Source organism: Mobula hypostoma, chromosome 5, assembly GCF_963921235.1.
Source record: "Mobula hypostoma chromosome 5, sMobHyp1.1, whole genome shotgun sequence".
NCBI lineage: Eukaryota > Metazoa > Chordata > Chondrichthyes > Myliobatiformes > Myliobatidae > Mobula > Mobula hypostoma.
In genome coordinates, this window is record NC_086101.1 from 139,529,659 (window position 1) to 139,555,403 (window position 25,745).

General features: G+C 41.2%; 1 protein-coding gene across 8 annotated transcripts in view; it reads left to right on the forward strand.

The window, feature by feature from the left end:
- The window catches only part of trpm3 (transient receptor potential cation channel, subfamily M, member 3), a 539,467-nt gene that overhangs the window by 508,140 nt on the left and 5,582 nt on the right, over window positions 1-25,745 (forward strand). For all 8 annotated transcript variants that reach the window (XM_063049027.1, XM_063049028.1, XM_063049029.1 and 5 more), the window contains 6 exons: window positions 3,554-3,682; window positions 5,539-5,790; window positions 7,904-8,078; window positions 13,052-13,193; window positions 20,164-20,363; window positions 22,431-22,563. In XM_063049027.1, coding sequence (XP_062905097.1) covers window positions 3,554-3,682; window positions 5,539-5,790; window positions 7,904-8,078; window positions 13,052-13,193; window positions 20,164-20,363; window positions 22,431-22,563 — 1,031 coding nt within the window. The remainder of the gene's footprint in view (window positions 1-3,553; window positions 3,683-5,538; window positions 5,791-7,903; window positions 8,079-13,051; window positions 13,194-20,163; window positions 20,364-22,430; window positions 22,564-25,745) is intronic.

Sequence of the window (25,745 nt, forward strand, 5' to 3'; positions counted from 1 at the left end):
TCTCTGAGTAAAAAAACCTTCCTCTAATATCCCCCTTGAACTTCCCACCCCTTACCTTAAAGCCATGTCCTCTTGTATTGAGCAGTGGTGCCCTGGGGAAGAGGCACTGGCTATCCACTCTATCTATTCCTCTTATTATCTTGTACACCTCTATCATGTCTCCTCTCATCCTCCTTCTCTCCAAAGAGTAAAGCCCTAGCTCCCTTAATCTCTGATTATAATGCATACTTGCTAAACCAGGCAGCATCCTGGTAAATCTCCGCTGTACCCTTTCCAATGCTTCCACATCCTTCCTATAGTAAGGTGACCAGAACTGGACACAGTACTCCAAGTGTGGCCTAACCAGAGTTTTATAGAGCTGCATCATTACATCGCGACTCTTAAACTCTATCCCTGGACTTATGAAAGCTAACACCCCATAAGCTTTCTTAACTACCCTATCCACCTGTGAGGCAACTTTCAGGGATCTGTGGACATGTACCCCGAGATCCCTCTGCTCCTCCACACTACCAAGTATCCTGCCATTTACCTTGTACTCTGCCTTGGAGTTTGTCCTTCCAAAGTGTACCACCTCACACTTCTCCGGGTTGAACTCCATCTGCCACTTCTCAGCCCACTTCTGCATCCTATCAGTGTCTCTCTGCAATCTTTGACAATTCTCTACACTATCTACAACACCACCAACCTTTGTGTCGTCTGCAAACTTGCCAACCCACCCTTCTACCCCCACATCCAGGTCGTTAATAAAAATCACAAAAGCAGAGGTCCCAGAACAGATCCTCGTGGGACACCACTAGTCACAATCCTCCAATCTGAATGTACTCCCTCCACCACCACCCTCTGCCTTCTGCAGGCAAGCCAATTCTGAATCCACCTGGCCAAACTTCCCTGGATCCCATGCCTTCTAACTTTCTGAATAAGTCTACCGTGTGGAACCTTGTCAATACTAAAATCCATATAGATCACATCCACTGCACTACCCTCATCTATATGCCTGGTCACCTCCTCAAAGAACTCTATCAGGCTTGTTAGACACGATCTGCCCTTCACAAAGCCATGCTGACTGTCCCTGATCAGACCATGATTCTCTAAATGCCTATAGATCCTATCTCTGAGAATCTTTTCCAACAGCTTTCCCACCACAGACGTAAGGCTCACTGGTCTATACTTACCCGGACTATCCCTACTACCTCTGTTGAACAAGGGAACAACATTCGCCTCCCTCCAATCCTCCGGTACCATTCCCGTGGACAACAAAGACATAAAGATCCTAGCCAGAGGCTCAGCAATCTCTTCTCTCGCCTCGTGGAGCAGCCTGGGGAATATTCCGTCAGGCTCCGGGGACTTATCTGTCCTAATATATTTTAACAACTCCAACACCTCCTCTCTCTTAATATCAACATGCTCCAGAACATCAACCTCACTCATATTGTCCTCACCATCATCAAGTTCCCTCTCATTGGTGAATACCGAAGAGAAGTATTCATTGAGAACCTCGCTCACTTCCACAGCCTCCAGGCACATCTTCCCACCTTTAGCTCTAATCGGTCCTACCTTCACTCCTGTCATCCTTTTTTTCTTCACATAATTGAAGAATGCCTTGGGGTTTTCCTTTACCCTACTCGCCAAGGCCTTCTCAGCCCCTTCTTAAGCTCCTTTCTTGCTTCCCTATATTCCTCAATAGACCCATCTGATCCTTGCTTCCTAAACCTCATGTATGCTGCCTTCTTCCACCTGACTAGATTTTCCACCTCAGTTGTCACCCATAGTTCCTTCACCCTACCGTTCTTTATCTTCCTCACCGGGACAAATTTATCCCTTACATCCTGCAAGAGATCTCTAAACATCGACCACATGTCCATAGTACATTTCTCTGCAAAAACATCATCCCAATTCACACCTGGAAGTTCCAGTCTTATAGCCTCATAATTTGCCTTTCCCCAATCAAAAATTTTCCTGTCCTCTTTGATTCTATCCTTTTCCATGATAATTATAAAGGCCAGGGAGCGGTGGTCACTGTCCCCCAGATTCTCACCCACTGAGAGATCTGTGACCTGACCCGGTTCATTACCTAGTACTAGATCTAGTATGGCATTCCCCCTGGTCGGCCTGTCCAATAAGCTCACAGAATAATTTCCAAATGAAGGTCAGCTGGTAAATTGGGAAAGTGGCCTATAATTTGTATGGTTTAGTTTCAGGTGAGATAAAAGAATGTAGGAGTTTGTGTACTTATGCACCAACTGCTAATGATTGCAGCAAAGTTAACAATGTCATTAAAACTGTAAATCAAGAATTAGCATGTGTTTCAAGAGGGATAGAATTGAAAAGCAGGGAAGTTCTGCTAAACCTAGACATCCTACCTCTCCCGGAACTTCCAGGAGTCTCCTGCATATTAATAGTGGCTCCCTGATGCCCGCAAATTATATACAATATCACGGAAATCAATTTTTTTGAGAGTGAGTGAGAGAGAAAGCAAGAGAGAGAGAGCAAGAAGAAAGCAAGAGACAGCACACCAGCGAGAGCGAAGGCAAGCGAGCGCGCGATCGAGAAAGCGAGAGCGAGCAAGAAAGCAAGCGAGAGCGCTTGAGAGCGCACCAGCGACCACGAGAGAGAGAGAGAGCACGCGAGCGAGCGTGCACCATTGCAGAGTGTTCCAAAAAAATATTAACCGTACGTCACCCCAGACTACCCTAAAGTGTACCCCTGCCTGATAGGGGTCAAAATAATGAGTGTTGCTCGCAGCACTGTTTGCAACAATGACTTTTCTATTGCCCGTGGTGGGTTAAGACTATAAAAGACATGTTGAGGTGAGTTTAACAGGTGTCATTTGTTCATTATCATAGCTAACATTATTTAAACTAGCTAGCTAGCCGCTAAGGAGCTACTCTATTGCAGACATTCCACCTCTTCCAGAAGTTTCCCGCAAATTGATGGTGCTACCTCCCTGAAATTAGTTTTTGCAGGGTGGGATGTCTGTAAACCGGTTTTAAACCTTAGTTTCATGACACTTTAGAGTATTGCATGTGATTCTGGTTATTGTATTATAAAATGGAAACGGGTGCAGAGATTTACAGGAATGAAACCAGGTATCCAAAGGTAGACATTATGGTGAATATACTGGTCCAGTTTCCTTCTGAGAAAAAAGGTCTGAATATCCGAAAGACACATTTCAAATGAAAGGTTTTGTTACAGAAGCTATCGATGAGAGTTGGACATAAAGAGATCCAATAGGGAATTCAGAAGAAACTTCGTGACTCAAACAGCAGGGAGAATATGGATCTTGCTACCACAGAGAGTGGTTAAAGCAAATACTATAGATGCTCTTAAGGGAAGATGTGCAAGCATTTGAGGGAAAAGTAAGTAAAGGGGTTTCACTGATAAATCCAGGTCTAGAAGTATGGGGGAGGCTCAAGAGAGGCACCAAACACCAGCATGGACTGCTGGGCCAAACAGAATATTTTTGTGCTTGTACATTCAGTGTAATCTTATAGAAGACTTCAGCCAGTCTTATGGAATGTTACTGATATACTGCGGTGTGATTCCTGTCAAACAGCTGGCATACTTTGGCTATCTGATGCTTTTTAATTACATCGTTTTGGTGAAGATGGAGCGGTGGCCATCAGTACAGGAGTGGATAGTCATTTCTTACATCTTCACACTCGGCATAGAGAAGATGCGAGAGGTAAGCTTGACAGGAACTTGCATTTATATAGCGCTTTTATATTAAACCCTCCCAAGTTACTTTAGTCAAAGAGGAAGGATTTAACAGCTTTCAACAGCTGAAAGCATAGACATAAATGAAACAAAGGAGTTTCTGTGTGCACATTGGACCAGAACTGTTGAAGCAGTAAAATTATCGAGAGTAATAACGAAGGCGATGAAGCTGTAAAGGAATCTGAGCAGATGGATGAGAAGCTGTTATGTACATACGTATATCACTGTTTGTGGATAGGTACGATCTCATTTTCACAGTACTGGATGTTGTTTCACTGCAATATGTGAATGAGCTAAACTTTGTTAAAGCAGGCAAGGCCAGCTCACCAGGGATTCAGGAAACTGTGTTTCTAACTGTGATCAAATACAAGTTCAGTTTCCACAAAGTGGATAGGAGGGATTACGATTCCCATCAGCACCACGACCAACCATTTAGGGCCAATCTATTAATATGCCCCCATAGGTGGTTCACTGGTTCCTGTCTCTGACAGGAATTAAAATTAAGGGGAGTGGAATCATCACTGCAGTTACTGCCTGTACTAACACTTCATCTTCATCTGTCTAACACTTCATCAGAACACAAACTCTCTCTTAACCACTATGGTTTGACCATAATCTCTGGACATGCTGATGGAACAAGCACCGGCAGAATGGACAATAACTTTTTTCCATTCCCAAACAATTTACTTTTCTCTCATTGTCCGTCTGTCTGTCTCTCTGTTTCTTTCTCTCTCCATCATTCTTTCCCCCTCTATCTACCTATCAAGATACAGTGCAGAATAGGCCCTTCCAGCCCGAGCTGCACCACCCAGCAACCCAATTTAATCCTATGTGTCTATTTTGAATGTCTTGTCTTGTGTTCTGGTTTAGTCATGCTGTCGATGGCCAGAAACAACATTTGAACACTGTTGTGTATTAAGGGCAGAGATTGATAAGAGGGTTAAGGGCTATGGGAAGAAGGTGAATGAATGGGGCTGAAAAAAATTCAGTCACAATTGAATGGCGGAGTAAATTCAATGTGTCAAATGGCCTAATTCTGTTCCAATATACCCAGAGGCCACATTATTAGGTACTTCCTGTAACTAATAAAGTGGCTGGTGAGTGTATGTTTGTGGTCTTCTGCCACTGTAGCCTATCCACGTCAAGGTTGAAACATGCTGTGCGTTCAGAGATGCTCTTCTCCACACCACTGTTGTGACGTGTGGTTATCTGAGTTACCGTTGCCTTCCTGTCAGGTTAACCCAGTCTGGCCATTCTCTTCCGACCTCTCACATTAGCAAGGCACTTTCGCCCACAGAACTGCCGCTCACTAGATGTCCTTCATTTTTCTCACCATTCTCTATAAACTCTAGAGACTGGTGTGCATGAAAATTGCCGGGTTCAGCACTTTCTGAGATACACAAACCACCCCATCTGGCACCAACAATCATTCCATGATCAATGCCACTAAGATCACATTTCTTCCCCATTCTATTGTTGGTCTGAACAACATCTGAACCTCTTGACCATGTCTGCATGCTTTTATGCATTGAGTTACTGCCACACGATTGACTGATTAGATATTTATATTAACAAGCAGATGTACAGGTGTACCTAATAAAGAGTCCACTGACTGTATCTTCTAATCTTACTTGGTATAGTTATGCCGTAACTGAATGCACCAGTATCTCTCAACTTAATAGTTCCATTTGTACCCTTTCCGGTACTCACTAGCCTCAAAGCTCAACCCGTGAGTGGCTAAGGATCTTAGCTCTGATACTGCTAAGCACTGTTTACCCTGCTGCTCTGTTCCATTGAATTAACACCATTATTTGGCTTGATCAGATCCTGATGTCAGAGCCTGGTAAGCTATTGCAGAAAGTGAAGGTCTGGCTGCAGGAGTACTGGAACATCACCGACCTCATGGCTATCCTGCTTTTCTCTGTGGGGATGGTGCTACGCCTGCAGGAGAAGCCATACATGAGCTACGGCCGGGTCATCTACTGCGTTAACATCATTTACTGGTACATTCGCCTATTAGACATCTTCGGGGTCAACAAGTATCTGGGGCCTTATGTCATGATGATTGGAAAAATGGTAAGATAAATAAGCTACTTAATCAGTGAGCTCATTACTGAAATTCAGCTCCGGGCACAGATATTAGTACCGTAACTGAGAGGCAGCAACTACCAGGGAAGGCTGGGTAGCTGGGCTTCTATTTGAAAAGGGGGCGGCCACAGGTTGTTGAGATAGATCTACTTAAGATTATGGATTGGCTTGACAGTTTGAATGTAGAGATATTTCCATTTGCATGTAGGACCGGAAGCAAGGCCATAAATGTTTTTTTTTAAAAGTAACTAATAAATTCAATGTGGAATTCAGGAGCCATGTCCTTATCTAGAGAGTAGTGAGAGTTTGGGGTACCCTCCATGGAATGGTTGAGATGAATACCAGAGATGCATTTAACAGGAATCTGGATAAACTGAGCAGGAAAAGCAGCAGAAAGTATAATAGGATACAATGAAGAATAGTGGGAGGAGACTTGAGAGAATAAAGAATGGTACAGACCAGTTGGGCTAAATGGTCTCGTTCTGTTCTGTGATTCTGTATTATTCTATGTGAATGCATGTTACAAAATCTCTCTTTTAAAATAACTTATGTGGTTACTTCAAAGCATTGAAATATTATGTTTCTGAGTGGAGAAGTTTAACCTCAGCAAGGATATATTGACACAACACAGAATCGCTAGAATAACACTAGAGGTAATACGGTAAAATTACAAGCAGGAATTGTGTCAACCAGGCTCATATTCCCTTGAACTGGATGACAATTGGGTATAGAATTGATTTGTTTAGGATGAGCAAGGATATGATGACAAAGACTATTTGCTTTGGTGTGCAGAACACACTGCAAATGTGAAGTAAGCTTCAGGCTGCTGGAGACATTTCTTCACAAAAATAGGAATTGGAAATCTGAAATTCCTTCCCCAAGAAGTAACTGGGCCAGGGTATTATTCAAATATTCCAGCACTAAAATCATTAAATCATGAGTTCATTAAAAGAATCAAGGGGAATGCAACAACATCACGTAATTAAGGGATTTAGACAGAGTAGAAAGAATACATGTTTTACTCCAGTTCCTGAAAGTATTTTCACAAAGACATTTCATTTTAAAGTAATTTTTGGTTTGTTATGCTGCATTTACATGAAATAGCATTGTTGTAAATCAAATTTCAAATTTCATTCACTTATTCTTTATCAAGAATGCAAAGAAAAGAATGAAAAAGGTGCATTTTATTATGTCCTTTCTATGATGGTATGAATGGAGATAAAAAGAATTAATTCAAAGGAAATAGATCAGATTTTATTTTATTTTGAAGAACACATAAAACTTTGCCAACTATCCCAGCACTGGTACTCTGAAGATGGACTGGAAATTTCAGACATGTTTCCAAAACCAACTTTCCATAAGGTTATGTTTGGTATGGCATCTTAGGAATGGTTTGCTTTCCCTACAAATCATTCTATTACCAGATAAACGGAATGGTTAAGAAAAACTACTAATCACATAAAAATGGCACATTAGCCCAAAGAACAGCAACAAATACATTCAAGATGTACCACTTATTCTTCTTCCTCCTCTAATAATTTCTTATGAACTTTGTCACATGCTCCTCTCTCTCCTTCAATTCCCTGTTTCCTGCCATCTTCCTGTATTGGATTACTCCAAAAGGAAATCTCCATTGGGAATCCTGTACTCACATGGGGAAGTACAGGACATAATTTCTCAGGCGGGTTACCCATGGTAGGGGAAAAAAGTAATGGGGAGAATTTGTCCTTAAGTTGACCTCCATATAAAAATATACCAGGACTAAAAGGGTTAATAATGAGGCTTGGTTGCATAGACAAGTTTTTTTTTGAAGCAAAGGTGATTTAGGTATGATTGCAAGGGTAGACATAGTGAAACTGTTTCCTCTGGTGAGGGAGCTAAGAACAAGGAAGAAGTCGAGAACTAAATTCTGTCAAAGGGGTGTTAAGACCTGGTACTCTTCCTTCCTCAAAAAATTGTTGCGGAAGCATTAGGAGTAGATGAGTGAAGATGCAGATGGTCCATAGTCCAATGAAGAGCAGAAACATTTGAGCGGGCTGAATGGTGTCCTCTCTTCCCAGGTTACTAATATTGCTTTTTTTCTCAACCTCACTGCTTGTAGATGATCGACATGATGTACTTTGTCATCATCATGCTGGTAATTTTAATGAGCTTTGGAGTGGCCCGCCAAGCAATACTTCACCCCAATGAAGATCCGTCCTGGAGGCTGGCAAGAAACATTTTCTACATGCCCTATTGGATGATCTATGGAGAAGTGTTCGCTGACCAAATTGACCGTGAGTGAACATGGGTTACTATGGATGGCAATAGATACCAAAAAGTCAGTTAATTGTCTGCCGGGGAATGTGTGCAGTGTTGATTCCCCATGGATGACTAGGATGTCTATGAATGGTTAAGAATAAATATGAATGAGGAGGGGGCAACTATGAGAGAGAGAAACCTTACATGAATATGAGCATGTGCAGGTGACCTGCGGGTAACTGTGCTTAACCAGGAGTACTTGCAATACTAGTGATTGAGTACATGTGACTGTCAGTTACCCTGCAGGTGCTTGAGGGCCTGCTTATGTCTTGGAAAGATTTTGTAATGTCCATCTAAACCTAAATTACTGACAGCAACCAAACTTTAAAGCAAATTAAAATACTGTGTGCCAAATATTCCACATGTAATAGCAATAAAAAAGATGGGAATTCTGTTTCTACACTTCCAAAAATGATTACTTGAAGCATTCCATTTACTAATCATTAAAAGTTTACTAATCACATAACAAATGGCACATTGAACAGCAACAACTTGAATTTATGTAGCACCTGTAAATAAAGTAAAACATCTCAAGTGTCTTCATGGGAATTTTATCAAATAAAATGGAATACCAAACTACCTGAAGGAATATATTAGTACAAAATAAAATATTGCATATGTTAACAATCTGAAATTGAAATAAAAATGTAGGTAATACAGAAAATGCAGATCAGTTAACATCTGTACAGAGAAAACAAGTTAATGCTTCAGTTGGATCATCTTTCTCGTTGTGATAAATTAATAATACCTACTTCTTTCTCAGCTATTGACAATTGATTTGTTGGAGGTTTCCAGCATTTCCTGTTGGGAATAGTGCAGATGACCACAAACTTGTTCACATGGAATATCTAAAGGATTGCAGGAAGGAAAGAAATAGAGCCAGGGAGATTTGTAGAGAAAGACACACAATGTAGGGCCATGGCAGCTGAAGGCACTGCTGCCAAAGATGGCCATGATGATGGTATGGAATGTTGAAGAGGCTAGATATCTCTGAGGTTAATAGGGCTAGAGGAAATTACTGAGGTAGAAAGCAGAAAGAGCATTGAGGAATTTGAAAAGATTGACAGATGGGAATAAACAATACGGTCCAGAAGTCCAGAACAAGTGAGCATTGAGATTAGGGCCAGCCTGTTCCTCACAAAAATCATAGGGAATTAGGAACAACTCCTCTCCCCACACTGGCCCAAAATCTGTTTAGGTTGAAGTCATTAGGAAATTACAAAGCAGCAAACTATTTCTTTTTTTGCTAAGCAAAGTGTATGAAAGTTATGGAGGCAAGAGATGGATCAGGTGATATCTAACTGAACGTTGAATGATGGAGTTGGCTCAAGGAAATGAGAAACTTCCTCCTGTTCTTATAAAATGGATTGGATCAAAATTCACCCTAGTTAACAATTGGTCTCAAGGCACATAAAACGGTACAACATAAATCAGATAATGACTCGTTGACTTACCATTTATTCATGTGGAGCTGTTTTCTTTTTCCTGTATATTTTGAAGTTATATTTTTAATTTCTGATCTTTTCCCCCTTTTATTATTTTGCTCCTACCTTGCACTGTGAACTGTCAACATGTTGGACTCCATTTTCATCCAGGGAAAAGCTCATCATTATTTAGGTTGGTTGATTCATGTTTATGTTTCTCCATTCCTAGTATCCTTCTTCACGAACCATTTTGAGTTTGGTTCCACAAGCTGTGGGGGCAAGACTAGCAAATGTACTTAACTTAATTCCAGAACTCTTAATGGAAGAGCTATGCCTCCAAGAGGACCACAACCTTGTCACGGTCTGGAGGCTTGCATGTCTCAATGACCTGGAGAGCTATGTTGGCTGGCTGGATTCAGGGCTTTCTGCATTGGTTCTTGGTGGGGTCACCCATGCCAAACAAGTCAAAGGGTAGAGGCCAGACTAAGAATGGTCCACCAGTCCTCCAGGTTTGGGGGTTCAGCTCAGGGCTAACAACCCTGACTGGTAAAACAGAATTGTTATGGAAACAGCAGTGAAGAATCCTTCTACATCTGAGCGTGATGGTATTCTTGAGTCCACACCTAGGATTTGCATGACTGACAATATTGAACACCGAGAGGAAGCTACTGACATGAAGGAAGGCCTGAACACCACCGGAGATGGCGGACCTTCATTGCTGCCCTAAACATCAATGGCATAATGGGCAGTAACATCAGCCAATGGTTAACACCCCAACTAACATCTGAGTCAAAAGGCTGCAGGTTCAAATCTCACTCAAAAGATTCAAAGTACATTTATTATCAAGGAATGTATTAATTATACAACCTTGAGATTCACCTGCTTACACGCAGCCACAAAGCAAGAAACCCAAAAGAACCCAATCTTAAAACAACACTCAATGCACAGAGAAAGAGAAAACACAAATCATGCAAACAATAAAAGCAAGCAACAGCATTCTGAACCAAATTGAGCCCATAGGCCCGGAGCCTGGAGCAGCTAGAGTAGGCCCATAGCCTTAGCTTCAGTTCATCACACTCTCTATAGGTGAGCTTAAAGTGTCTAGGTGGACATTCCTGTGCAATGCAAAATGTGGCCCCTTGAAAATATAACTTTAAACAATGTCCCTTTTGCACTTTGACATAAATGAATTTATGGGACTATTTCAAAAACAAGAGCAGAATTTTCTTAGTCAGCATCACCAACAAAAGAAAGACAGATTATCTGGGCACAATAGCATATCTGTGAGATCTTCATGTGTGCGTTTTCTGCCACTGAGTTTCTTCGAGCCCTTCAAAGTCACTTATCGTCTCTGAGACCTGTGGTCATGAAATGTACAGTGAAAATTAAAGCCTTATATAAAAGCCTTAATGTGTTAAACGTGGCTCAAGTTTTAATCGTATATGGCATTTCCATGGGGTTGGGATGACCTATCATGCTTTGTACCCGTTGAGGTCCTGTTGAAGTATGCTGTAATGTGGGATACAGCACCAGTTAGTGCTCAGCAATCTTCCACATTCAGAAATCTGAGAAAAACCAGTTAATTTGTCATGTTGTTTTATGAATAAATGTTGATAAGGACATTGCATAACATCTTTCCATAAGGGCAACAGCCAGCAGAAGAGGTCTTTCACTGAAACATCAGAATGAAATCAAACCTAACCTTGGCTGCGGACCCCAATGTAAGAATGATTAAGCAGCTGGAAATGACTTACTGTATGACTATATAAATTACACCACCACCACCACTTGGTACTGGAAAAGGGAGGGAGGCTTCTGATCAGACCCTAGTCATAAAGGTGAGGGCAGTTCTCATTGAATTCTTTCTGAAGATTTTGTTACACAGCCTCCCATTGGTCGCTGGTTTGTACATCTTGGCAACACACACCATCAGTAGGAAAGCAAATGGGCTCTGCTATTGATTGTTTGGATAAGGCTGGACTCTCAGTCAAACATCAATTTCCAATGATTCTACCTGATAGATGATCAAAATAATCTTTTCTTCAATCTTCCATGTTTTTTTTTCTCCTCAGTATTGCATGCGCTAGTGTCTTGAAGTCAATCATCAATTCAGAATATTGAGTACGTTCTGGGAGGGCTAACATCAGAGATGGTGGAGAATGTGTTCCAGACTATGATCAGAGAATGTTCTCCCACCATCCAGGGAAAACGTGTATTTAAATAAGATGGTTGTGGTTGTCCCTTCCTATCACTCTAATTGATCACAATGCTTGGGTCGCATAGGCTCAAGGAATCACCTGGATTATGTTGCCTGTAACTTTCCATTTTACAGCAAATGTCTTGGCTTAATAGTGAAACCTTCAACTTATAAATTAGTACATTGGGGTGTCACAGTAGCGTGGTGGTTAGCACAACGCTTTACGGTACCAGCGACCCGAGCTCAATTCCCACTGCTGCCTGTAAGGAGTTTGTACGTTCTCCCCATGACCACATGGGTTTCCTCTGGGTACTCCGGTTTCCTCCCACAGTCCAAAGACGTACTGGTTGGTAGGTTAATTGGTCATTGTAAATTGTCCCATGAATAGGGTAGGATTCAATTGGGGGATTACTGGGTGGCTTGGCTTGAAGGGCCAGAATACTTACTCTGTGCTGTATGTTAATAAATAAAAACATTTTACTGAAGGTCTTATTGATGTAGTTAATGATTTAGCATTAAAGTAATGTTCCACTTCCTTTTTTCATAACTTAATATTAAATTGGAAATACTGTCTCACATGATTCTTTGAAAATGTAATCTCTCCTAAAATTTGAACAACCACAAGCCTTGGAGAAAAAAACAATTGAGGCATCAATATCATAAAGGGGTTGGGCAGCAGGAACAAGCAGCATTTGTCTGCAGCAGCAGAAGACCGTGAGCATGCACAGGTTTGAGATGAGATTTATAGTTCCTTATGCAGCAGGTTTCTGTGATCTGTCTTGCGAAACAATGGAAGCAGATTCAATAGTAACTTTCAAAGATGAGTTCAATACATACTTAAAAGGAAAATGTTTCAGAGCTGTGGGTCAAGAGTAGTGAGAGAAGGACTACTTTTAATGAGTCAGCAGAGTCACTGTAGGTGGAATTACCCCTGCTTCAGAGGCAAGAATGAATAAAATTCAAATGTCAACAGTAATAAAGTTAATAGAAATGCAACATCAACCAATTTACTAGCTAAGGGATTTTAAAAAATTCATATTTACCACACTAAATCAGTTGCATATTTTGTGCTCGTGATCCAAACAGGGAGTGAAAAGGCAAGCAGCAGAGCATTAATGATGATAACAACCCAACTTTGCTCAATGGTTAAAACTCTGAGGACATTTATCTCCATTTAATTATCTTTATGCCCTCTGTGTACAGAATGGCACTTGCTTCGTATGCCCCTCTCAACATTGAGCTCAACTTTGGTTGAATGCTATATTGATATGTGAAGACACAGGAATGAGCATAATTTTTTTAATGTATCCTTTTCTTTTCATTTTAGCTCCATGTGGGGCTGGAGTATCGGAGGATGGTAAACCCCTACCTCCTTGTATTACTGGAGCATGGATCATCCCTGCTATAATGGCCTGTTATCTCTTAGTTGCAAATATTCTGCTGGTGAACCTCCTCATAGCTGTATTCAAGTGAGTACTAGACCGTGTGTAGTATATGAAGTATACAAATAGTCAAGGATATCTTTCAGAGAGGAAATAATATTGGACAATAAAAAATAAATGCTTATGTGTACATTGTAAATTATGCTTCAGTGTTAATAATTTGGCCCGATTACTGTGCTTTTTTTTTAATTGTCAAAAGCTTTTATGTTAACAAATGCTTAATTTAAGTTTTAAGCATGTGCTAACAGTCAGGAGGTAGGAGGTGCCCAAGACAGGAACTCATTAGAGTAGGGGAATGTATTCTGAAACTCCATACCATAAAATTCTATAGAACTGAATTTCAGGAGCGGGTATCAGAATCAGATTTAATATCACTGGCATACTACATGTTGTGAAATATGTTGTTTTGTGGCAGTACATAATAAAAAAATTTATAAATTACAGTAAGAAAATATATAAAAGATTAAATAAATTTAGTCCAAAAAGAGCAAAAAAAAATTATAGTGAGGTAGTGTACAAGGGTTCATTGTCCATTCAAAAATCAGATGGTGGTGATATAGAAGCTGTTCCTAAAATACTGAATGTGCATCTTCAAGCACCTTCTTAATGGTAGCAATGAGGAGAGGGCATGTCCTGGATGATGGGGTATTTAATGGCAGATACCACCTTTTTCAGGCATCATCTTTTGAAGGTGTCCTGGATGCTAGAGTGGCAAGTGCTCATGATGGAGCCGGCTGAGTTTGCTACCTTCTGCAGCTGTGTCCGATCATGTGCAGTGGACTCTCCATACCAGACAGTTATGCCAGGGGTCCCCAACCTTTTTTGAATTGCGGACCGGTTTAATATTGACAATATTCTTGCGGACCGGCCGACCGGGGGGGGGGGGGGGTAGGGTTGCCAACGGACGAGAGTAGCAGTCAAATACGTTGTTTACCCAAGGTAAGACTACAATGACCATGAAGCCTTGCGCGGGCACCTGCGTGTGCATGCGTGTACGTGCCGATTCCCCTCCTCCCCCTTACAAATTGATTTTAGAGATTCTGTTCGGGGGGGGGTGTTAATCACGACCGGAATACAGGTGATAAGTGGCTAATGTACTCAATTTCGTTTCTAAAAGGGTTTATCTAACGAATTTAATATTAAACACACAGCGCATATTTTCCTCGCATGAATATAGAAATAAGTCAATTATCAGGGGAGCTTGAAATAAGTGTGTCACGAACTCCAATAGAAGTGGTAGAGGCAGGTTCGATATTATCATTTAAAGAAAAAATGGATAGGTATATTGACAGGAAAGGAATGGAGGGTTATAGGCTGAATGCAGGTCGGTGGGACGAGGTGATAGTAGCGTTCGGCACGAACTAGAAGGACAGAGATCGCCTGTTTCCGTGCTGTAATTGTTATATGGTTATATAAGTCAATAGCATCATAATATTTTAAGTAACGTTTGGATATCAAACACACAGCATATATTTTCCCCGTATGAACATATAAAATTATTGCAACACACCAATATCGCTGAATCAGTGGGAGCCCTGGGCTTGTCTTCCTGCAACAAGACGGCCCTATCGAGGGGTGATGGGAGACAGCGATACTCCAACAAAGTTCCTTATGTCCAGTCTATTCCGCAATTTAGTTTTCGTTCCACTCATTGCAGAGATAGCAACGTTTTCAGTGTTTTCGTGGCTATCTCAGGATATTCAGCCCTGACTTGGATCCAGAATGCCGGCAGAGATGTTATGAAAAACATACTTTTCTGCCCGCCGTCATTTGCAAGCTGGAGGAGTTGATCTCCTTCCCACGCTGACATGGATGACGTGTGCGTAGTGACCGCGCATGCGTTCAAGCTCAATAGTGGGGGTGACAGGGAATGAGAAAAGGTGCAGCTGACTCATATCGCCAAATCATATCGTTTCCTCGCGGCCCGGTAGCGAATGCTTTGCGGCCCGGTGGTTGGGGACCGCTGAGTTATGCAATCAATTAGAATGCTCTACATGGCACATCTGTAGAAATTTGAGGGATTCTTTGGTGTCATACCGAGTCTCCTCAGATTCTTAATGAAATGTAGCCACTGTTGTGCCTTCTTTGTAATTGCATCAATACGTTGGGCCCAGGATAAATCTTTAGTGATGCTGATACCCAGGAACTTGAAACTGCTCACCCTTTCCATTGCTAATCCCTCAATGAGGACTGGAGTGTGTTCTCTCAACTTTCCCTTCCTGAGATCCAAGATCAATTCCTTGGTCTTACTGACATTGAGAGCAATGTTGTTGCAACGCCACTCAACCAGCTAACCTCTCTCACTCCCATACGCCTCCTCATCACCACCTGAAATTCTGCTAATAGTTGTGTCATCAGCGAATTTATAGATGGCATTTGAGCAGTGCCTAGCCACACAGTCATTGGTGTAGAGACAGTAGAGCAATGGGTTAATCACACATCCCTGAGGTGCACCAGTGTTGATCGTCAGTGAGGTGGAGATGTTATTTCTGATCAACACAGATTGTGGTCTTCCAGTTAAGAAGTCAAGCAGAGGGTGGTACAGAGGCCCAGGTTTTGGAGCTTTTTGATCAGAAATGTAGGAATGATTGTGTTAAACACTGAGCTGTTGTCAATAAACAGCATCTTGACACAGGTATTAGTATTGTCTACAGTATAATTTCCCTTTAGTGAGGGTACCGATAGCTGCCTATTATCAGATAGGGCTTAACATCTTCATTTGAGTTTAGCATTTCATGGTCAGCAAATCCAATACCATTACACTATTGTAATCACCAATTATGTTAGTAACCAAGATGAAATGACAGAGTGTGTCAGTCAAGGTTATTTTGGTTAGTTGGATGGGGTGGAGGATTTAGAGACCATGGATTGAGCTGGGAATAAGTTTCATGAGCTTACAGTAGTGGTTGGATTCTGTCTGCTCAGAGAATGGGTGAAGAACTGAGTGAAGAAACTAAAAGGAACCTCCCTAATATATCGTAAGTTTCCAAAGTAATGAGCCAGACTTGATCAGGGATGTCCCTTTTAAATCATTGTTTTTAAAACTCCGTGTTTGAGACTGCTCAAAGACAGACATACCTCAGGATAGCATGACTTAATTACCCTGGAAATGATCCTAACAAACATATTGTGAGAATGATGCTGATTGTTCCATGACTAATGAAGAAGCATGTCATTGGAAAAGTCGTTCGTGACCAGCAAATTTTAGATTGGCACGACTCAGTCAAGATATGATTGTCATCATGCTCCACTCTGACTGTGGTCTCCCAATGAGGAGGTCAAGGATCTAGTTGCAGAGGGAGGTACAGAGGCCCAGAATTTGGAGCTTGTTGATTAGTACTGAGGATATGATGGCATTGAACACTGAACTGTAATCAATAAACAGCAGCCTGTCACAGGTACTGCTATTGTTCAGGAGATCCAAGGCCGAGTGAAGAGCCAGTGAAACTGCATTTGCTACAAACCTATTGTGGAGATTGCAGCAGGTCCTTGCTTAGGCAAGAGTTGATTCTGGCCATGATCAACCTCTCAAAGCACTTCATCACAGCAGATGTGAGTGCAACTGGGTGATAGTCATTGAGACAGCTCACCCTGCTCTTCTAGGGCACTGGTATGATTGTCATCCTTTTGAAGCAGGTGAGAACCTCTGACTGCAGCAGTGAGAGACTGAAGATGCTCTTGAACAACTCTGCCAGTTTTTCATTGCCCTGCCAGGTACAACGTCAGGGCCTGACGCCTTGTGAGGATTCAACTTCATGAAAAATGCTCTGACATCAGCCTCCAAGACAGAGATTACAGGGTCACCAGATGCTACAGTGATTCACACAGGTGTAGTTTTATTCTCCCTTTCGAAGCATGCATAAAAAGTGTTTACCTCATTTGGGAGTGAAGCATCACAGCCATTCATGATGTTAGATTTCGCCTTGTAAGAAGTAATGGCCTGCAAACCCTGACAGATCTGACATGCATCCAATTCCATTTCTGACTTCAATCGGATTTATTTTTTTGCTCTTAACATAGCCTTCCGTAGGTCACTGCTGAACTTGTATACTGGATCACTGGTCTTGACCATACCTTCCTTGGTCCTCTCCACTGGTACTACAGTCTTTATTCACTCCCTATACAGTGGGAATAGAATTATAGCCAGGCAATCGGACTTTCCATATCAACAAAATCAGCTCAACTGTAGTGTGAAAAATCTGAAATAAAGAACCATAGAACAAAATGATGCTGAAATATATAGCCAGCATAATGAAATATTCATGTAGTCTCTGGTCAAGGAAGGAAGCAACTTGCCTGTCATACCTAAGCCAGCTCATGTCACCTGTTATTTTGCCAATCAGCTCAAATCCATGCTATTTGGTCACCAAACCTACTATCAGCAAGGTCTCCTCATGTAATTTATCAAAACCACTCACACTCCATTCCTGTTCATTAGAGTAGAACAATATTTTTCCAGCTTTATTTAATTTAAAACACACTTCTTGTTTGAGCTGCACTTAGTAAGATCAGATTTGAATGCATGGTAGTTATAGGTGCAGAATAGAGTGAACTTGAAGTCGAAGTCGAAGTCCAATCTGTGGTGGTCTTCTCCATAATTTAACCTGTCTTTGTATTCCCTTGACTAAGGGGCGATCTGATGGAGATGATAGTAGTGTGGATTGAGAAACAGTTTCCTCTGGGTGCCTTACAATTGAATGTAGGCAGTCATTGTTTCAGATAAAGACTAGTGAAATAGTCTGAAATCCTTCCCCAAAAATCATTCAACTAGGTGAAGGACGCTAATCAAATGAAAACTTCAAATCTGTAATTATCTGATGTATGCATCAAAATGCAGCTGATCTGAAAATTTGCTTTTTTGATTTAGTATCATTAAGTAGGTCCAAGGTGAGTAGATGGAGCTAAGGTACTGATCAGCTATGATGTAACTGAGTGGTAGAACACGCTTGATTAGTTGAATGGACTCCTCTTATCCTTAAATTGATATATTTTGCTTTGCTCTTAGCATATACTCTCTCTCCCTTCTGCATATTATATACACCTTTAGATTTAATCTTGAGATAAAGAGAGATAAATGATCAGATTTGATATAAATGTATTGTCGGCTCCCTCATCTACCCGGTGACTGTGCTCTGAACACAAGAAATAGGAACAGAAATAGAACATTTCGCCACTCAAGGTGGCCCTGCCATTAAAGTTCTTCAAAGCTAATCTGCTAATGCCTCATCTCTTCTATGAGATTCACTAATCTGTTTTCTTGTAAGGGGATTTCTTACAAGTAAATCAAGCTTTAGCTGTCTGTAGTTTAGAGAAAATAGAAGTGATTATATTTGCAGTACCGGCGACCCGGGTTCCCACTGCTGCCTGTAAGGAATGTGTGTGTTCTCCCCATGACTATGGGGGTCTCCTCTGGGTGCTCTGGTTTCCTCCTACAGATCAAAGATGTACCAGTTAGTAGGTTAATTAGACATTGTAAGTTGTCCCATGATTAGGCTAGTTTTAAATTGGGGGAATTGCTGGACAGCACAGCTCGAGGGGCCGGAAGGGTATATTCTATGCTGTACGTCAATAAATAATAAATTTTAAACAACAGAAGTTTCTCAGAGAGCAAGTGTGGTGAGGCTGTTTTCTCTGATGGGCAAGTCTACAACTCAGGGCTATAGTCTCTGAATAAGGGGACCACCAGTTAAGACTAAAATCAGCTGGAAATTCTTCTCTGAGGGCGACAGATCTTCAGAATTCTCTTCTCCAGAGAGCTGTAGGTGTTGAAATGCCAATTTATGATACTGCATAGAACTGTCAGCTTGCTGCAGTTTATACAGAAATGGGCTCTGGCATTCCAAACACATGGACTGTAAATCACAAATGTAAAATGCTCACTTTGCCTCCAAACTCACCTTTGGAGCATTAGATAAATTAGAGACTAGAAGGAACAGATATATTTTATATCTATGGAGAAGCAAAAGATTATAGATGCCAAATCTGGACAATTTGACCTGAAATATCAAGTGTCTATTTCCCTCCACATCTGCTACCTGACCCAGTGAGTTCCTCAAGCTTCTTGTTTATTCCAGTTTATATCTGTCTTCAGTTCTATACTAGCCAGAGCTGGCACATCTACTGCAGAATGTATTTTTGTTCAAATACATTCACTGATATCCATTTAAAAAGAAAGTATTTCAGTCTATTTTTCTTTTTTAGTTAAATAAAAACAAATATATATGAAAAAATGTTGCATATTTTTAGTTATAAACACAAGAAAGTCTGCAGATGCTGGAAATCCAACAGACAAAATGCTGGACTAACTCAGCAGGTCAGGCAGCATCTATGGAAATGAATAAACAGTCAATATTTTGGGCCGAGACCCTTCTTCAGGACTGAAACATTTATAAATTTATAATTTCTTTTCATTTATTTTTCATAATTAATGAAGTTATTTTCAGTGGTTTCCATATGTCCCTGCTTATCAGAGAAGTGTTAATAGTGAAAATGTCTTCAGGGAACAGAGGCCCTTCAGGGCAGACTCTGGGCTGGGTCTCAGTTTTCGCAACCTGCAGCCTAGTCAACACACATTATCCAGTGCGGGTCATGCCAGTGGTGGTGATACAGTTTATGCACTGGCAGCCAAATGGCCACAAAAACGGTTTTGCACAGGACTAATGCAAACATTGGCCATGAGATGCAAGCTAGCATCAGTTCGATCTGGCTCAATAAGTATATTAAAGGCTATGGTAGTTTGATTTTCAGATTACTGGCTTTTCCAAGGATATGCAGACAAGGCCAGTAGCCATAGCAACAAATGGCAGAGCAGACCTGAGAGCTATATGTCCAAATCGTTCTATTTATCCTCTCCACAGTTTTTCAATTCATCTTACTCTTTCTGTTTATTTTATTTAAACATCTGCAGTGAAATAAACCATATTTTCCTGGTAAGGTGAACAAAGGCAATCCTTTTTTTTTTCCCCTTCACAACCTGCCTCTTTTATTTCCTTCACAGCAACACATTTTTTGAAGTGAAGTCGATATCAAACCAGGTTTGGAAGTTTCAGAGGTACCAAGTGATCATGGCTTTCCATGAGAGGCCCGTCCTGCCTCCACCACTGATCACCTTCAGCCACATGACTATGGTCTGCCAACACATTTGCTGCCGCTGGCGCAAGCAGGAACGTGAGCAAGAGGACAAGGATTACGGCCTCAGTAAGTCACTTGTTCAATGGAGACAGCTTTCTTAACCAATCCTGCTTGATAACAAGCATCTAGGAGGATGTCAACTGGGAATTTATTTTATAGTTGGCACTTATTAGTCTTGGAGAAGACAGGGCCTCACTTATGAATTCTTTATAGATTCCAGTTCTCTGTGACCTCCACTGGTGATAATACATAATATCAGTGGGACTTCAACATCAAAATCAAATAAAACTCACTTGTAGCATCACAGGCACTTGTCATCATTCACAAGGAAAGATAAAACAAAGAAGAACACAATTAGAGCAAGAAAAGAGTGCACTTAGGGCAAAGTGATGAAAGAGGTCATCGTTTTGCTAAACTGTTGTGGCTAGGATTCTGCCGATTCATTCAAGTGCCGAGTAGTTGAAAGGACATTGCAATCTTGAACTTGGTGGTGTGGGATTTCAAGCTCCTGTACCTCCTTCCCAATCATAGTTGGAAAAAGATAGTACGTCCTTGTGGGGTGGGTGTGAGCTTTAATGATGGATGTTGCCTTCTTGAAGCATTGCTTTCTGTAAATACTATCGATGGTGGGGAGGGATGTGCTCATGATGTGTTGGGCAGATCCACCATGCTCTGCAGCTTCTTACATTTGAATTGCCGTACCATTCCATGATGCAACCAATCAAGATACTTTCAACAGTACATCTGTACAAGTTTGTTGGAGTGTTCAGTAGCAAGCTTAGCCCCCTTAGCCCCCTAAGAAAGTAAAGACACTGCCCCCTCCCTTCCTTGTAATAAGTTGCAGCTTTTGAGCAGGCACAAAGTATAATTAACTGTTAATTTAATCGTTAATGTAAATACTGGAAACACTCAGCAGGTCGGTCAGCATGTACGGAAAGAGGGTTAATGTTTGAGGTCAAAGACCTTTCATCAGATCTTCAATATGAAGTATTAACTCTGTTTCCCTTTCCATAGATACTGCCTGATCTGCATTGGAGTCTCTTGGTTTTCAGGTATATTAACCCAGTTTAGCACAGGTAGAGTCATGGGACGTGTATTAACAATCACTAACTCTTACTTTCGTCTGAAATATTGGAGGTACCACAAATTACATCTGAAGTGCTGAGAATATAAGAAAGGAGCGGGAGTTGGCATTAAGATGGCATGAGCCAATCCACCACTCAGTAGATCTGAACTTGGTTTCAGCTCCATTTTCCTGCCTGTGCCTAAAACCCTTCACTCTCTGAGAGACCAATAACCTCAGCCCTGAACAGAATCAATGATTGAGACTCTGGAGCTTTCTGAAGTAAAAAAAAACCTGATGCTTTGTGATGTTCTGAAAAGAAATTCATCTTCAACCCTGTATTAAATGTGCAATCCCTTGTTCTGAAGCCATGTTCCCAATTTCTACATTCATTTCTACTTCAGCAACTGCCTTATAAAACCTCTTTAAAATATTTAATATTTCAGTGTGATCTCGTCTAATTCTTTTCAAATATAATGGCTGTAAATCCCATCAGTCCTTGTGAGACTACAAATTACCCCGGTGAATTTTCTCAGAATTGCCTTCTCTACTTATGTACAAGCAGTAGTAGGTCAGCCATTCAGCATAATGAGCTTGCTTTGCTGTTCAGTATCTAATTACAAATTCAGTTCTGCATTTCTGCCTAACTCCAGTTCAACCTCTCATTTATTAATAATCTATTTACCTTTGTCTTAAAAACATTCAGACTGATTCAGCCACCCTTTAAAAAACAGGTTTCCAAAGACCCTCAGAAAAGAATTCACCTCAAACCAATCTTAAAATTGGGCTGTCCTATTTTTTAAAGTTTAATCCCTATTGTAGATTCTCCTACAAGATTAATCATCGTCTTCAGATCCATCCTGACAGCAGCTTTCATAGTCTTACATACTTCAGTCAAATACCCACCTCATTTTTATAAATTCCAGTGATTATTAGCTCAGCCAGTCGAGTACCAACTCCTATTCAAGGAGAGATAGTATTTTAAATTAAGAACAATATATGGTCTTGATAAACAAATGGACACCTGCAATAAAATTTTAACTTTATTTTTCTCCTTTATCCCTGATTAGAACTATGCATAACTGAAGATGAACTAAAAAAACTGCACGACTTTGAGGAACAGTGTATAGAAGAGTATTTTCGAGAAAAAGATGATATGTTTAATTCTTCAAATGATGAAAGAATTAGAGTTACTGCTGAACGGTAGGTGGTCAGCACGTTTAAACAAGTATATTTCCATTCATAATGAACATTGTCTCAGAGTTGAGAAGAGCGTTTACCCACTGGTCAGCTGAACTTGGGTTTAAATTACTCCTGTTGATGTGGAAAATTGCTTTTGTGATAAAGGTTTGATGATGCAATTCCTTTATCAGCACTCAAAATAAACCGGTGAATAATAGTGGTATTCATAGAAGGGTATTAGGATATTTCAGGTAAGTTTCTGTTAAGTTTCCCTATTTTCTTACTGTGGCAGGGGTATTACAAACGTTTGTAAGTGTAGCTTAAATAGCCGTTGTGTGTTCTTTATGCCAGATGTTGGAGTCCTGGGAGACCTCGAATCTCCCAAGGAAATAAATCTGCATGAAATGCATCCAGCTGTAGTTTCTTGAAGACTGGGTGCGGGATCTGGAGCAGCAGCTGGATGACCTTCAGTTTGTAAAGGAAAGTGAGGTGATCATCGATCAGAATACAGGGAAGTAGTCACCCCTAAGTTGCAGGAGGCAGGAAGCTGGGAGACTGTCAGGAGAAGAAAAGGGGAGGTGAACAGGCAGTTAGCACGGAGCACCCCTGTGGCCATTCTCCACAATAATAAGTATGCTATTTTCGATACTGTTGCAGGGAATGACCTCCCAGGGGAATGCCATGGAGACCGGGTTACTGGCACTGAGCATGGGTCTGTGGTGCAGAAGGGAAAGAGGGAGAAGAGGGAAGTGGTAGTAATAGAGGACTCAATCATCAGAGGAACAGACAGGAGGTTCTATGGACATGAATGGGACACCCAGATGGTATGTTTCCACCCAGGTGCCTGGGTCAGGGATGTCTCAAATTGAGTCCACAGCATTTTGGAGGGAAGGGAGAGCAGCCAGATGTCTGAGTACATATTGGTACCAATGACATAGGTAGGAAAAGCAAAGAGGTCCTGAAGAGAGAATTTGGGGAGCAAGGCAGAAAGCTGAGAATCAGGACCTCCAGGGTAGTAATTTCTGGATTGCCACCTGTGCCACCCGCCAGTGAGGGTAGAAACAGAATGATTTGGCAGATAAATATATGGCTTGAGAAGCTGGTGAAGGAGGCAGGGCTTCAGGTTCTTGGATCATTGGCATCTCTTCTGGGGGAGGTATGACCTGTACAAAAGGGGCGGGTTGCACCTGAACCCAAGGGAGAACCAATATTCTTGCAAACAGGTGTGTTAGAGCTGTTGGGGAGGGTTTATACTAATTTGGCAGGGGGGTGGGAACTGGAATGAAAGGACTCAGGATAGGACAGATAGTAAAAAAGCAAAGATAATGTGTTATCAGACTGTCAGGAAAGGTAGGCAGATGATAGGACAAAATTGACGCCAGCAGGGATCAATCAATGCATTGGGGATGCAGAATCAAAAAGGGTAGCAAATATAGTACTCAAAGTGTTATATCTCAATGCACAGAGTATAAAAAATAAGGTGGATGGATCTTGTTGCACTTTCACAGATGGTTGGGTATGATTTTGTGGCCATCACTGAATCATGGCTGAAGGATGGTTGTATTTGGGAGCTGAATGTCCAAAGTTATACATTGTATCGGAGGGATAGAAAGGTAGGCAGAGGTAGTGGTGTGACTGCTGATACAGAATGGTAGAAAGATGTGACATAGGATCAGAAGATATTGAATCCTTGTGGGTTGAGTTAAGAAACTGCAAGGGTTAAAGGACCCTGATGGCAGTTATATACAGGCCTCCAATTGGTAGTTGGGATGTGGACTACAGATTACAACGGGAAATCGAAAAGGTATGTCAAAAGGACAATGTTGTGATAGTCATGGGAGATTTTAGTATGCAGTTTTATTGGGAAAATTGGTTGGAAATGGATTTCAAGAGAGTGAGTTTGTTGAATGTCTAAGAGATGGCTTTTTAGAGCAGTTTGTTGTTGAGCCTGCTAGGGGATCAGCTATACTGGATTGGGTGTTATGTAATGAACCGGAGGCGATTAGGGAGCTTAAGGTAAAATAACTCTTTGGAAGTAGTGATCACAATATGATTGAGTTTAACCTGAAATTTGATAGGGAGAAAGTAAAGTCTGACATAGCAGTATTTCAATGGAGTAAAGGAAATTACAGTGGTATGAGAGAGGAGATGGCCAAAGTAAATTGAAAGGAGCTGCTGGCAGGGATGACAACAGAGCAGCAACGGTGCAAGTTTCTGGGAAAAATGAGGAAGGTGCAGGATAGACGTATTCAAAAAACAAAGAAATACTCAAATGGCAAAATAGTACAATCTTGGCTGATGAGGAAAGTCAAAGCTAATGTAAAAGCAAAAGAAAGGGCATACAATGAAGCAAAAATTAGTGGGAAGACAAAGGATTAGGAAGCTTTTAAAATCTGAGATTCAAAGAGACTTGAGAGTCCTTGTGCAGAATGCCCTAAAGGTTAACTTGCAGGTAGAGGAAGGAAAATGCAATGTTAGCATTAATTCCACGAGGTCTAGAATACAAGAACAAGGATGTGATGCTGAGGCTTTATAAGGCACTGGTGAGGCCTCACCTTGAGTATTGTGAACAGTTTTGGTCTCCTCATCTAAGAAAAGATGTGCTGGCATTGGAGAGGGTCCAGAGGAGGTTCACAAGGAATGATTCCTGTAATGAAAGGGTTATCATATGAGGAATGTTTGATAGCTCTAGGTCTGTACTCCCTGGAATTTAGAAGGATGAGGAAAATCTCATTGAAACCTTTCAAATGTTGAAAGGTCTAGACAGAGTAGAAGTGGAAAGGATGTTTGCTATGGTGATGGAGTCTTGGCAAGAGGGCACAGCCTCAGGATAGAGGGGTGTCCATTTAAAAGAGAGATGCAAAGAAATTTCTTTAGCTAGAGGGTGGTGAATTTATGGAATTTTTTACCACAGGCAGCTGTGGAGATAAGGTCATTGGGTGTACTTAAGGCAGAGCTCGATAGGTTCTTAATTGGATACGGCATCAAAGGTTACGGCAAGAAGGCCGGGGAGTGAGGCTGAGGAAGGGGAAAAGGGATCAGCCATGATTGACTAATGGAGCACACTTGATGGGCCAAATGGTCTAATTCTGCTCCTATGTCTTGTATTCTTATGGTATAGAATATCCCATTGCTCTTTTTCAGGGTCTTCAAAGTTTTCCAATATAAAACAAAGGGTTGAAAGTTGCCTTTTGTTGTCAGTG